Consider the following 15860-nt stretch of genomic DNA (forward strand, 5'->3'; position numbering starts at 1 on the left):
TGTGGCTATGGTGAGCGTGGCCAGGGGATGTGACAGACAGCACTCAGCCTCCTGCACCCTCCTGGAAGCAAAAACGGGCTGTGGACGGGGACGCACTGTAACCCCCATTTTGGGTCTAGTAGGCCTCCCTGCAGCCTCCTGGGAGCAAAAATGAGCCATGGGGCTCCGCCGCACTCCCTGGGCCCCATTTTGGGCCTAGTAGGCCTCCCTGCACTTATCTGGGAGCCTAAACTAAGCTTTCGACCCGGATACAGCACGGAGACAGCTTTGGTCGCATTGGTGGATGATCTCTGGCGGGCCAGGGACAGGGGGTACTCCTCTGCCCTGATCCTATTAGACCTCTCAGCGGCTTTTGATACCATCGACCATGGTATCTTGCTGCGCCGGTTGGGGGGATTGGGAGTGGGAGGCACCGTGTATCGGTGGTTCTCCTCCTATATCTCCGACCAGTCGCAGACGGTGTTGACAGGGGGGCAGAGGTCGGCCGCGAGGTGCCTCACTTGTGGGGTCCCGCAGGGGTCGATTCTCTCGCCCCTGCTGTTCAACATCTACATGAAGCCGTTGGGTGAGATCATCAGTGGCTTCGGGGTGAGATATCAACAGTACGCTGATGACACCCAGCTGTACTTTTCCACCCCGGGCCACCCCAATGAAGTTGTTGAAGTGCTGTCCCGGTGTTTGGAAGCCGTACGGGTCTGGATGGGGAGAAACAGGCTCAAGCTTAATCCCTCCAAGACGGAGTGGCTGTGGATGCCGGCATCTCGATTCAGTCAACTGCAGCCGCAGTTGACTGTTGGAGGCGAGTTATTGGCCCCAAAGGACAGGGTGCGCAACTTGGGTGTCCTCCTGGATGATCGACTGTCATTTGAAGATCATTTGACGGCCGTCTCCAGGAGGGCCTTCCACCAGGTTCGCCTGGTTCGGCAGTTGCGCCCCTTCCTTGATCGGGATGCCTTGTGCACAGTCACTCATGCGCTCGTTACCTCTCGCTTGGATTATTGTAATGTTCTCTACATGGGGCTCCCCCTGAAGTGCACTCGGAGGCTTCAGTTAGTCCAGAATGCAGCTGCGCGGGTGATAGAGGGAGCTCCGCGTAGCTCCCATGTAACACCGCTCCTGCGCAGACTGCACTGGCTACCTGTGGCCTTCCGGGTGCACTTTAAGGTGTTGGTTACGATCTTTAAAGCGCTCCATGGCTTAGGGCCCGGGTACTTACGGGACCGCCTGCTGTTACCACATGCCTCCCACCGACCCGTACGCTCTCACAGAGAGGGACTTCTCAGGGTGCCGTCCGCCAAACAATGTCGGCTGGCGGCCCCCAGGGGAAGGGCCTTCTCTGTGGGGGCTCCCACACTCTGGAACGAGCTTCCCCCAGGCTTACGCCAAATACCTGACCTTCGGACTTTCCGCCGCGAACTGAAGACACACCTTTTTATTCGCGCGGGGCTGGCTTGAATTGAATTTTAAATGGTAAATTTTTATTAATTTTAAATGGGGTTTTTAGTGTAAGGTAATTTTTTAAATTCTCAGGCTAATTTAATAAGTTTTTTAAATTGCATTTTAATTGTATTTTGTATTGCTTGTTTTATTCTGCCTGTACACCGCCCTGAGTCCTTCGGGAGAAGGGCGGTATAAAAATCAAATAAATAATAATAATAATAATAATAATAATAAACGGTGTGTGGGAACCCCTGGAAGGATGGGGTGGGGCCAGCCAGCAATTTAACAACCGGTTCTCCTGAACCAGCCTGAATCCCACCACTGGTCTTAAGTATCCTTCCTTGAGACGTTCAGAAGAGACAGAAAAAGGGTGTTCTAGATCATTTTGTTTTTCTTAGACAAAAAAAGAGGGATGGATGTGTGCAACCATATTTAGGACTATGTGGTTAGATTTTTCTTTTACCAGAACTATTTTCAGAAAGCTGACAAATAGTTGGGGGTATCCCCAGGGTAGGGTTAAAAAAGCCAAGGTGACAGGAGCTGTTTTGAGTTCCTCTTTTAAAAAGAGGACCAGAAATTCTGGGGGTGGGGAAATCTTCTAATATAGTTATGGTGGATAGTAAATCTATAAATCCTTGTAAATACAAATGTGCTGAAATGGAAGCTTCCAGAAAAGTACTATGGTACATCATTGTGTGACAGAATAGGTTCAATTTCGAGAGAGAGAGAAAGTTTCCTTGTCATCTTTAAATGATTATTTTATTTGCAAGGTGGCCGAAGAGCACTGAACACCTACAAAATAAGGACATCACATCTTTTTGAATCAATTATCAGCAACAGAGAAAGGGAAACAATTTTAGTAATTTCTCTATCATCATCATGGTAGTCTCCTGAACCTCTTTCTGTATTTCTTCAATATTCTAAATAAAATTAAGGATTGATGGAGATTTACAAAAACTTGCCATTCTCTCTATACTGCATCAAAATTGGTATTGTATCAAATAATATGTCAACTCGCAAAGCATCCCTGGCCTGCTAGGCAAGGGGGATGGGAAACAATGAAGTAGCATGGCAGCCAACAACAGAAGCACATTCCAGACATATCTTTCTCAAGGCTGTCTCCCAGGGTTACCCACAGTGGCGAGAGGGGAGTGATCTCTACAACCCACGAAATTGCTCCGTTGGTGAATGTGATTGATATATAACCTGGGAGGAGGGGGGAAACAGAGTCACGATTGGGGCGTAAATTACGTGGGGCGTAAATTAGGTGGGGTCAGAGTTGGCTTCACTTGGAACGTGCCAACATGAAGCTCCTAATAAATAACTGGATTTCTTTTAAAGCTCGGCTCAAGGTTCATGATTTAATTAGGGCATCTGTCGGAACCCTGACAGAATACTTTATACAGATGGATACAACCCATTCTTTGCAGAAGCCTTTACTAGCCATATGTTAGTTCCAATATGTTATCTTTTGATAGTCTACTGTTTTATTTAGAACATCAGAGTTATGAAAAGCTCTAAACAAAAAACGTAGCTACACAACCTATTAAAATTGCTTGAATATGCATTTCCTTCCCCTTCTGAATGTAGAAGTGTCATTTCGTCCTAGAGACCTCCATGCCTGCCACTTGCTTTCTGAACAATAATCTTCATGGTTCATTGAGAAAATCCACAGCGTTTCAATTAGCGCAAAACTGATTTGGGTTTTCGAAAACAGACATGGTCAAAGATCACAATGAAAAGCACTAAGTGAGTAAGTTCCAAGTTTTTCAGTTGTCATATAAATTATTTCTTAACCAAGGGTCTTCTTTGCCTTGTTGTGTATCCATTATAAAAGGGTCGTCCAGAGTAAATAACCAGAAGCAAAATAGAAGGGAATCAACAAGGACAAACATCTCATTGACTTTCTCCAAACCAGCTTACGCTTTTAAAGTGAGACTATCCAACCTTGGTAACTTTAAGACTTGTGGACTTCTACGACTCCCTGGGAAATTCCGGGAGTTTAAAGTCCACAAGTCTTAAAGTTGCCAAGGTTGGACACCCCTGTTTTAAACAATCATTGTGACACTTCAATATCTTACAGTGAACATTTCAATTTTCAGTTCTATTAGTTTTGACATGCACTTGTCACCTGTCATTATAAAACCTTTTCTCTTTTCCATTTTGAATGTGACAGCGATTTCCAGTGCTCGGAAATATATATATTTCTTTTAAATCCCTGTTTTTACCTTCTTTTAAATTACCTTGCGAAGTCTGTCATCTCCATCATAATCACACACATCCTTTTAGCGAGAACGATGATGTCATTGCTGGTGTCATCCCATATTTCAATCTCCTTATCAAGCTCACTCTTGACTTTCTTAAAATCAGCCACTTGTTCAGCTATCTTTTCTTTCTCCGCCTCTGGCAACTGAGTCATCTTTGCCTGCAAAAATCAAGATAATTTGATCTGCAAAACATCTGCCTTTATCAGCGGACGACCTCCTTTTATAGATTGGAAGGGTCTTTATTGTTAAATTATTGCCGTGTAGGAAGTTAGCACCCACCCCTCTCCAAGAAGAATGAAATATTCTAGGAAATATTAGAAAGCCAGAATGTTATATCTCCCTGGATGAGAAATGGAGAAACGTGTTTTTTTTTAAGGGGGGAAGCAGACTCGCTCTTAATAGCCCCCACCCTCCTCAATAGCCCATAGCAGATGTCAGCACTTAAGAGATAAAGAGATAGCTAGGTCTATTCATAAGCAAATGAATAGACCCAAGATCCAACAAAGATAGGATTAGCCCTCTACCAAGCTAGCAACAGAATTCACCACATGGCACTTGGGGAGACTGCATCACCCAGCAAGGCTCAACCAAGCCTGGGACTCAAAAGACAACCTACAAAGGTACCCCTGCATGGCCCCATGGGAGTCTGATAACCAATCAGAACACAAGCTCAAATTCAAAGCCCAACAGAGGGTATAAATCTCTCTCTCTCTCTCTCTCCCTCCCTCCCTCCCTCTCTCTCCTCCCATCTCTCATGAAATGAGAATGAAAATGATACGAATAAAAGGGGATGGTAAGCACGCAGGTGCACTTATGCATGCCTCTTACAGACCTCTTAGGAATGGGGTGAAGTCAACAGTAGACAGTTTAAGCTTAAAGTTTTGGGGGTTTGGGGAAGAAACCACAGAGTTAGGTAGTGCATTCCAGGCATTGACCACTCTGTTGCTGAAGTCGTATTTTCTGCAATCAAGTTAGGAGCGGTTTACCATAAGTTTGTATCTATTGTGTGCATGTGTATTGTTGTGATTGAAGCTGAAGTAGGCCTTGACAGGTAGGACATTGTAGCAGATGATTTTATGTACTACGCTTAGGTCGGACCGAAGACGGCAAAGAAGTAAGTTGTCTAAGATCAAAATTTGCTTTTATTTCTTCCTAATCTGGCTATTTAACTCATGTATTGAATTAATCAAAGGCAACTTCCTGGTGCAATTGTACAGTGTGGCAGTTCGACTGCTAACTAAGGTGTGGTGTTTGGCATTTCTTCCCCAAAGGGCTCCATTATCTGAAATATGCGTCCACAAAGTGCGGATCACCGAACCGGTTGTTAAACCGGCAGCATCTCATCATTGGTCTCACACATCTTTTCATGTCATTGAACAGCATAACTTATTTCTCTGAAATGCATTCATCCAAAATGCTGTACAATTTCTCCTCTCAAGGGTTACCTCTGGTTTTTTTCCCCCCATTCACCTAACATGCAACTATTACCAATCTATACATTTTTACTTTCATATCATATAGTGGTATGTGGTTGTATACCACTATATATGCTAAAGCAGGGGTAGTCAACCTTTTTATACCTACCGCCCATTTTTGTATCTCTGTTAGTAGTAAAGTTTTCTAACCGCCCACCGGTTCCACAGTAATGCACGTGTATCGTCATCTGCGCATGACTCTCGCGCATCGTGGATTGGTTTGGGGGGGGTTGCCAGCTACCAGCTCTGCTTGTCTGTTACAGCTAGGTGGTGTGGGTGGAGATGTGCGAGCTATTCTGGGACGAGGCTCTTTTGTTTGCGGTCGCACTATAACGCCATTTAGTTTCACTTACGTAATGTGAACTAAACTTATGCACGGGTGATACAAATAGTATATTTTCAGAAATTTAAATTATCACGGGGAATTTTATGAAAACCTAATGAAAAGGTTTTTAAATATTGCTATGAATTTTTTTAAAGAAGTAAGTTAAATTTTAAAAAAGGAAAGTGCTTCAGTATCAGACAAAACCCCTACCATGAAAGTTGGAATGCCCTCTAGTGGGTGGTAGGGACCAGGTTGACCACCACTGTTCTAAAGTCAATATAGATGCTACCAGTTTATACTTTCTGACACTTTATCTCATTTGTTCATAACTGAACTAAAACGTTCAGATACATTTCAACTTTCCACTTTCTTTTAGTTTTAGGTAAAGGTAAAGGTTCCCCTCGCACATACGTGCTAGTTGTTCCCGACTTTAGGGGGCGGTCCTCATCTCCGTTTCAAAGCCGAAAAGCCAGAGCTGCCCAAAGACATCTTCGTGGTCATGTGGCCGGCATGACTCAACGCCAAAGGCACACGGAACGCTGTTACCTTCCCACCAAAGGTGGTCCCTGTTTTTCTACTTGCATTTTTACGTGCTTTCGAACTGCTAGGTTGATAGAAGCTGGGACAAGTAATGGGAGCTCACCCTGTTACGCAGTGAACTGCCGACCTTTTCGATCGACAAGCTCAGTGTCTTACCCACTAAGCCACCGCATCCCTTCTTTTAGTTTTACAGATACCAAAAACAAGTATTTTAGTTTAGTCATTTGTAAATTAATGCTCCATTCCATGTATTCCTTTTAGCATTACAGCGGCAATCTTCCATATATTATATACCATGGTGAATACTAATTGAGTCTTTATATAATGACCTCTGCTGCCCATTTTAGTTCTGAAAAATAGAGGCTTTCTCTTATTTTGCAGCCAGGGTACACATAGAGCAGAGGTGGGTTTCAGCAGATTCTGACCAGTTCTGGAGAACCGGTAGTGGAAATTTTGAGTAGTTCGGAGAACCGGTAGTAAACATTCTGACTGGACTATTCTGACTATTCTATTCTCTGCCTCCTGAGTCCCAGATGATCAGGAGGAAATCAGGAGGAAATGGGGATTTTGCAGTAACCTTCCCCTGGAGTGGGGTGGGAATGGATATTTTACAGTATCCTTCCCCTGTCACGCCCACCAAGCCACACCCACCAAGCCATGCCACACCCACCAAGCCACACCAACAGAACCGGTAGTAAAAATTTTTGAAACCCACCACTGACATAGAGCTGCTGTAATGTTGTGACTAAGGTATTGAGCTAGGATGGGGAAACTTCTCCGGCACAGAATCTCACTTAGTGATGTTCGGCCAGGTATTCTTTCTATATTCTGAGCATGTCCAAGCCCAATTATCCTCGTTCAGACACATTATGCAAAGACCGGGCTCTCTGGAAAACAACTAATGCTGAGGAAGGTGGAAAGAAAGAGGAGAAGATGATCAGGGGTGGGTTTCACATATTGTTGCCACCGGTTTGCCACGCGCACATATGCCCGGCCTTCTGCACGCTCGCTGCATGCATGCCTTCCGCACATGCGCCTGACCTTCTATATGCTCGCTGCATGTGTGCCTTCCACATATGAGCCTGGCCTTCGGCATGCTCACTGCATGCATGCCTTCTGCACATGCGCCTGACCTTCTATATGCTCGCTGCATGTGTGCCTTCCACATATGAGCCTGGCCTTCGGCATGCTCGCTGCATGCATGCCTTCTGCACATGCTCCTGGCCTTCGGCATGCTCGCTGCATGCATGCCTTCTGCAAATGCGCCTGGCCTTCTGCACAATCACTGCATGCATGCTTTCTGCAAATGCGCCTGGCCTTCCGCACCCTCACTGCATGCGTGCCTTCTGCAAATGAGCCTGGCCTTCTGCACAATCGCTGCATGCATGCCTTCTGCAAATGCGCCTGGCCTTCCGCACCCTTGCTGCATGTGTCCCTTCTGCAAATGCGCCTGGCCTTCTGCACCCTCGCTGCATGTGTGCCTTCCGCACGTGTGCCCAGCCTTCCTTACGCTTGTTGCCTGCGTGCCTTCCACACACACGCCCAGCCTTCTGTGCATGTACCTGGCCTCGAAAACATGGCTAAATAGGACCGGTCTGAACTAGCTGAATGCCACCTCTGAAGATGATGATTATCAGCAAGGGGAGGGATAGATTTAGTTACAATGGTGATGAATGCATCATTGAAAGACTTGGGGGGAAAAGTCTATGTATGTAGTCTCTATAAGTCAAAAACAACTTGATGGCACATGACCAAGCAATCCACCACCCTGGCTTGACCATGCATAACATGAGCTAGGCTTGGAGTACAACTGGGCTTTGGTTGTACTTTTGGTATAATGTGCTCTTCGTTTTTGTTTTGGGCTAATTGTTTTCCATCTCCTGAATTCCAGCCCTGAAATGTGATTGCTGTAAGATGTATTCTTCTAAAAGCCTTTTAGAAGAATGAAATATACTCCTCATTTATAGAAGGAAAGTACTCCAGATGGAGAGACAGAGACAGGAACGATGCAGTGGAAGCTGGATCCACAACGACTTCGTTCTCTTGCCAAGCAGACTACCTTGAATATGAATACCATTGAAGGAATAACTTAGATGAAGACACATTGCGATTGTTCCCCAAGGCCTGACATATGAATATACTAGTCAGTCATTTTTTAAGGTCCATGTTCAATTCTCCCTTCTAGTTATGCTTTAATTTCCAGGAATTGCCTGGAAGCTCCTTTTTAATGATCCCCCTCTTCTTTGCAGCTGTCAAGGATTATACCATCTGCCTTGCCAAAAGGCGATCAGAATGAATTGCTCTGAAATTGCAGTGGAACTGTTCAAAATTTTAAAATAGTAAAATGCCAATGTCTGACATGTTCAGAAAGAAGATGGTAGCTTGAAGATACAAAAAATAAAATAAAATTCAGTTGTTCAGTTTACCGCCCAAAAGCAAGCACATCACAGTCTGGAACTAAAAAAGGAAAAAAAACCCAAGAGAACATGACCTCATTCTCACTTCCAAGTTTATTAGAGATAGGGAGCAACTTGCTTTTTTTCTAGTGGTTTCCTAAGTGCGCCATAATAAATCCAATATTTGAAGGGCTGGCACAGAGAGGAGGGGGTCAAGCTATTCTCCAAAGCACCCAAAGGCCAGACAAGGAATAATGGATGGAAACTGATCAAGGAGAGATTCGACCTGGAAATAAGGAGAAATTTTCTGACAGTGAGAGCAATCAACCCATGGAACAGAAATTGCCTTCGGAAGTTGTGGGAGGTAATATTGTACTACTAACTACAGCATACAAAACCTTTGCTAGATCAATTCTCGAATACAGCTCATCTGTCTGGAACCCGCACTGCATATCAGACATTAATACAATTGAGCGTGTCCAGAAATATTTCACGAGAAGAGTCCTCCACTCCTCTGCTCACAACAGAATACCTTATGCCACCAGACTTGAAAATTTGGGCTTAGACAACTTAGAACTACGCTGCCTTCGGTCTGACCTAAGCATAGCTCATAAAATCATCTACTACAATGTCCTACCTGTCAATGACTACTTCAGCTTCAATCACAACAATACACGAGCACACAATAGATACAAACTTATGGTAAACTGCTCCAAACTCGATTGCGGAAAATATGACTTCAGCAACAGAGTGGTCAATGCCTGGAATGCACTTTCTGGCTCTATGGTTTCTTCCCCAAACCCCCAAAACTTTAACCTTAGACTGTCTACTGTTGACCTCGCCCCATTCCTAAGAGGTCTGTAAGGGGAGTGCATAAAAGCACCAACGTGCCTACCGTCCCTGTCCTAATGTCCCCTTTTTATTCATATCCATTTCATGTGTTTCATAATCATGTTTATACTTTTATCTGTAATTTTATATAAGCTTGACAAAATAAATAAATAAATAAAATAAAATAAATAAGAGACTGGACTGCCATCTGTCAGAAATGGTGTAGGGTCTCCTGCTTGGGCAAAGGGTTGGACTAGATGACCTACAAGGTCCCTTCCAACTCATGGAGTGAACCAAGTCTTTTAGTACTGCAGCTCTTATAATGTGAAACCAAGATTGAATGATGGCTTCTATTAACTGGGTTTTATTGCTGGGTCGCTTCTCACTAACAAGTTTCTTTAATCGGCTCCATAGATTTTCAATTTGGTTAAGGTCTGGGCTATTCCCAGGCCATTCCAGCAGTGGAATATGATTATCTTGAAACTCCAAACAAAAAAGTGGTGTTATTAGCCACCTAACCTCAAAAATACACTTTTCCCAAAAGGTTTCCACAATTTTGGCTGCTACTGTAAAATAACATTAACATTGAAACAATGGTATGTCCATCCTACTCTTCTGTTCTGGATTATTAATTTTTTTTTCTCTTGAAAGATTGGGTAGTTTCACAGGAAGACCTGGGTGTAGTTCAAAAGACAAAAGATAATAACTTGAGAAGGTTGAAACTCTTCCCCAAATCACATCTCTTGTCCCTTTTGAAGTTTTCTAGGAACCAAAAACATTCAGGTGAAAAAGACAGAATTTAACCTATTTGTAGATTTAGGTCCATTTCTGCTGTTCTAATTTTAATAGTCCTGGTAACTTTAAACATTATTATTTCCTTCATATACTCTGCAGTTTATTGTTTGTTGTGTTTCTAATGTTTTCTTTTTCTATCCTTTGGACTATAATAAAATATCTATCCACCTATCTCTCTGGCACTGGATATGAATTAATATTGCAACGGGAGGCAAAAACACTCACAGTTCACCGGTGTTGGTTAAAAATACATTAAAATATGCTTTCCTTGGTTAATTAGCTGATTAATTTGAGCACAAATTTCATTTTTATTTTAAGGGATCCTGTTTATAAAACTGTATATGCTTTCTTTTTTTTCTTGCTACTATTTCCAATGTTTGCCCATATACCAGAGGTGGTATTCAGCAGTTCTGACCAGTTATGGAGAACTGGTAGTGGAAATTTTGAGTAGTTCGGAGAACTGGTAAATACCACCTCTGGTTGGCCCCGCCCCATCTATTCTCCGCCTCCCGAGTCCCAGCTGATTCCTCCCCAGCGGAGGAAATGAGGATTTTGCAGTAACCTTCCCCTGGAGTGGGGAGGGAATGAAGATTTTACAGTATCCTTCCCCTGCCACGCCCACTAAATCACACTCACAGAACCGGTAGTAAAAAAATTTGAATCCCACCATTGCCATGTAGGTATAATACTTTGTGGGCAGAACTGTCCCAGAATTACAAGTCTGGTAAAAAGCAGAAGGTGCCCACCCACCTTATGATGGAAAACCTCACAAACTTTAGCAACACAGAGGGAACAGCAGTACAATTATAGACAGAAATGGGACCCTTGCAGAAGAGACTTTTGAGTCTAGGGGAGAGAAAAAATGGGAGACCGAAATTCAAAATAAGTCAACCTTAATTACATTAAATTTTGTAAAAGAATTGCTTTGGCAGGATTTCAAAATGTTGTTATTTTATTTACCAGACAGTGGTGGGATTCAGCCAGTTCGGTTCGGATCGCGTAAACCAGTAGTGGCAACTGCGGGAGGCTCCACCCACCCGCCTGGACGTAATGCGCGACTAGTATGCATGTGCAGAAGGCCATGCGCATGTGCAGAGGTGGTGCGGGCACTCACATTTGCGGACTGGTAGGGAAAGTAAATGAATCCCACCTCTGGTACCAGCAATAAAAATCTTTCCAAAAATCCAAGCAGCTCTTGTTCCATGAATTTGCCAGTCTCTTAGAACTTGATATTTATCTTGAAAAAAACCTGGCATCAGAGACAGAGGTGGGTTTAAGCAGGTTCTGACCAGTTCTGGAGAACCGGGAGCATAAATTTTGAGTAGTTCAGAGAACCAGTAGTAAAAATTCTGACCGGCCCCGCCCCCATCTATTCTCTGCCTCCCGAGTCCCAGCTGATCGGGAGGAAATGGGGATTTTGCAGTAACCCTCCCCTGGAGTGGGGAGGGAATGGAGATTTTACAATATCCTTCCCCTGCCACATCTACCAAACCACACCCACAAAACCGGTAGTAAAAAAAATTGAAACCCACCACTGACCAGAGAGGCATCAGTTGCTGCATTCTGGATCTGAACATTGACTTCTGATCCTCAGAATTCCACACTGTTAGTAAGGCAAGCGGCAAATGGCAGCAGATAGAGTTAGAGGTCATGGGTTTGCACAATGCCATGATTTATGTCGGTGATGGCTAATCTTTTTACCATCGTGTGCCAGGAGTGGGGCGGGCAGGGGGGGTCATGCACACACAGCCCCTCACCCATAATTCTATGCGCCCCACCCCTGCACATGCATGCATGATCCCCCTGACTCCTCCCCCACTCCTGGTACGTGATGACACGGTGGGCCCAGTCGGCCTGTTTTTCTCTCTCCCCAGGCTCCAGAACTTTTAGGAGCTTGGGAGGCTGAAAACAGCCTTCCCCATCCCCCTGGAGGCCCTCTGGAGGCCAGAACTTCTGGTGGGCCCAGAAGGCCCAATGTGCATGCCGGAGCTGAGCTTGCGTGCCCACCGATATGGCTACTCGTACCACCTGTTGCACCTGTGCCATAGGTTCACCATCATGGATTTACGTCCTTCAAGATCGGCCAGGTCAAGGAATAGGCAGGGCAGGAGTTCACATGTTGTGAAACACAGTACAGTAACAGAATCTTAAAACCTGTCCAGGTTTCTCTTTGCCCCACTTTATAACCAAACAAAATTAAGGTGAGGCGTTTCTCGTGTTTCCATCTATTTAGGGTGTGCGTAACCTTTTCTGCAATGTTTCCTCAATCCACCCCTTTAATGGCTTCCTCAACCCTTCGTATTCTCAGCCAGGCCTGAGGAGAGGGGGCGTTCAGTCGGTACATTGTTCCGGAGCCCATGGATCTCAAAGGGGGCCCATGAAGGGGAAATTTTTTTTTTTTTTTTTTTTTTACAAAACCAAATTTTTAAAAAGAAAAACAATATTGGAATATATTTTATATTTTATTTCAGTTTATGAAACGTTAATTTGTGTGAAAATGGTCTTTGGGTCTCTGCCACGCATGTGCGGGGACGGGGCGTTTGCGGGGGGACTGTGCATGCATGTGTGGGGGCGTGCATGGGGGGCGCATACACATTCATGGGGGGTGAGGCATATTAGTCTTGTTCCAGCACTTAATAATCCTGTCAGCAGCCCTGTTCTCAACACCACAATCCTCCAGATCCTGACAAAAAAAGATTGTTGGATGAGGCAGCAGGCATATACATTTCTTTGTTTCCCATTTCCCAAGGAAACATGACTGAGTCACTCACCTTAATTACTCTCGTAATTACTTAATTACTCTACATATAAGTTGTGTTGGGCTATTATTATTTTTTAAGATTTTTATTTATAACACAACACAACATAACAAACGCAAAACACATAACATACATTCCCTTTTTACAACCGTTTCGTAGCGGTGCTCTCCTAATATTTACATTTTCTCCCATTTCCCCTTTTAATATTTATATCCTTCTTGTCCCGTTATCCCTTATTACTTTATAATTCCTATCACTCTTAATGTTAAATTTATACATTTTATACACTATTTTATAGACATCTTGCACTTATTGTTTCTCCCCTTTCATCACTGTTCATTTTTTCTAGTCTCCAGCCACTTGTACCATTTATCCCATATTACATAATATTCTGTATCTTCCTTTTCTTTAATTTCTTTTGCTAACTTGTCCATCTCGGCACCATCTAAGATTTTCTTTATCAGTTCTTCCTCTGTTGGTGTATTTCCTTTTTTCCAATTTTATGCATATGAAATTCTTGCGGCCGTTATGATATATAAGATTAAGTATTTTATTTCTTTGGTATTGTTGTTGTCAGTTGCGAAGTCATGTCTGACCCACCGTGACCCCATGGACAACCTTCCTCCAGGCCTTCCTGTCCTCTACCATCCTCTGGAGTCCATTTAAGCTCAAGCCAACTGCTTCAGTGACTCCATCCAGCCACTTCATTCTCTGTCGTCAACTTTCTTCTTTTGCCCTCAATCTTTCCCAGCATTAGGCTCTTCTCCAGTGAGTCCTTCCTTCTTATTAGGTGGCCAAAGTATTTGAGTTTCATCTTTGGTATAGTGTCTAGTAAATATTCCCAACAAGAATGTCTCTGGTTTCCAATCAATCGGTTGGTCCGTTATTTTTTCGAGCCATTTTTTGATTTTGGGCCAATACTTTTTTGTGGCCAGATATACCCACCAAAGATGATAATATGTTCCATAAACCTTGTTACACTTCCAGCAAATTGGTGAGTTATTCAGGAAAATCTTAGCGAACCTTGCCGGCGGAAGGTGCCATCTGTAAAACATTAGAACTCTGCCGCCTTCGACATGACCTGAGTTTAACTCATAGAATCATCTGTTACAATGTCCTTCATGTTGAAGACTACTTCAGCTTCAATCGCAACAATACACGAGCACACAATAGATTCAAGCTTAATGTGAACCATTCCAATCTTGATTGCAGAAAATATGACTTCAGTAACAGAGTTGTTAATGCCTGGAATGCACTACCTGACTCTGTGGTCTCTTCCCAAAATCCCGAAAGCTTTAACCAAAGATTATTTACTATTGACCTCACCCCATTCCTAAGAGGTCTGTAAGGGGCATGCATAAGAGCACCAGCGTGCCTACCATTCCTGTCCTAATGTTCCCTTTGATTGTATCCAACTCGGATAGTTATTTCATGCTTATGCTTTTATATACTGTTGTGACAAATAAATAAATAAAATAAAATATAAATAAATAAATAAATAAATAAATCTTCAACTGGTTCTCCTTGAATGCCGCCAACGTAGTTAATTTTGCATTTACTTGCGTTGGGCTAATATTTTGGTAGGCTTTCAGCACTATATGGTATGCAAAAGCTGGCACAATCTTTGAGGCAATTTGGCAACTCACTCACTTGTGGTCTGAAAATTATCCATTCAGTCTGAAAAACAAAACAAAACGTAGCTATCTATGTGTGGCTGTCTATCCTTCTTCCATGATGCATGTGCCAAGCAGATAGATTAGGGATTTGCATCCTGTTCATATATCACTGGAGTGCTGATGTTTACAACCTCCATTGTCAACAGTTGCTTTATCTGATCAACTATTGGCCTACTTGTTCCAATAGAAATTTTGAAAGCTTCCTCTTGTCTCCCAGTCCTGATAGGGTCATAAAAATCAGTTCAGGATTATCTAAGTAGCCCAATAAGAAGAATTCTTCCTCATTGGAATCTTACCTTGATTCTTTTAGGTTGTTGCTGTCTAGATTCATAATTTATCAAAATTTCAGGAACAACTTCTGGAGACACACAGAGACACAAAATTTGTGGCTTCTAACACAAAGTACACAGCCTGAGGCCCTGTGTGTTTCCCTCTCCATCAGCCAAGTCTTTGGCATGGCTTCCAATCTCCTGCTCCTAAGTTGCCATCAAATAGTAATTCTTAAAACAACGGAAGAGGAAAATACTAAATATTTGGAATGTAATTATATTGCTGTCAGCAGGGACCATAAGAGTGTCAGATGTCCAACTCAGAATTAGAGGTTTTAACAGTGCTTTATTTAATCTTGATGTAAATGACGTCAAATATTTTTATCTTGGTCCCATCTGTTTCGTTCTTCTATACTTTTCCATGTTTTAGAAGGCCAAGGACTGTATATCCTTGCCATGTGAGAAAAGTGAGCAGAGTGTGATGGCATACTTGTTTTCCCCCTCTGTTTATAGTATGCTGTAGCCCAGGGGTGTCAAACTCAAGGCCTGGGGGCTGGATTCGGCCCACGGGGTGCTTAGATCTGGCCCGCTGGCCCCTCCTGGAAACAGCAAAGGACCGGCCCACAGTGATGCCAGAGAAAACGGAGCTAGGGAGGGCCATGTACGGCCCTCCTGAGCTCAGTTTTCACTGGCAGAGGGTTGCAGGAGGCCATCACAGCAGAAAATGGAGCTCAGGAGGCAATTTTTGCTGGCAGAGTACTCGGACCACCACAGGGGCCCCCGACACAAGTGACGTCATGCTGGCCACGCCCACCCTAGCCATGCCCCTCCCCACAAGGGTGAAATCCAGCAGGTTCTGACAGGTTCTGGAGAACCGGTAGTGGAAATTTTGAGCAGTTCGGAGAACCAGTAGCCGAAATTTTGAGTTGTTCAGAGAACCGCCAAATACCACCTCTGGCTGGCCCCAGAGTGGGGTGGAAATGGAGGTTCTGCAATATCCTTTCCCAGGAGTGGGGAGGGAATGGGGATTTTGCAGTATCCTTCCGCTGGAGTGGAATGGGAATGGAGATTTTGCAGTATCCTTTCC

At 43.8% G+C, this 15860-nt stretch overlaps 1 protein-coding gene and 1 long non-coding RNA gene across 2 annotated transcripts in view; one reads left to right on the forward strand and one right to left on the reverse strand.

Annotated features, from left to right (window-relative positions):
• CTNNA3 (catenin alpha 3) overlaps positions 1-15860 on the reverse strand; it is a 1121082-nt gene that overhangs the window by 106361 nt on the left and 998861 nt on the right. The window contains exon 15 of the mRNA XM_058187693.1: positions 3684-3865. Coding sequence (XP_058043676.1) covers positions 3684-3865 — 182 coding nt within the window. The remainder of the gene's footprint in view (positions 1-3683; positions 3866-15860) is intronic.
• Positions 1-15860, forward strand: part of LOC131200633 (uncharacterized) — an 88628-nt gene that overhangs the window by 29478 nt on the left and 43290 nt on the right. The gene's annotated exons all lie outside the window — the stretch shown is intronic.

Source organism: Ahaetulla prasina, chromosome 6 (assembly GCF_028640845.1).
Source record: "Ahaetulla prasina isolate Xishuangbanna chromosome 6, ASM2864084v1, whole genome shotgun sequence".
Taxonomy (NCBI): Eukaryota; Metazoa; Chordata; class Lepidosauria; order Squamata; family Colubridae; genus Ahaetulla; species Ahaetulla prasina.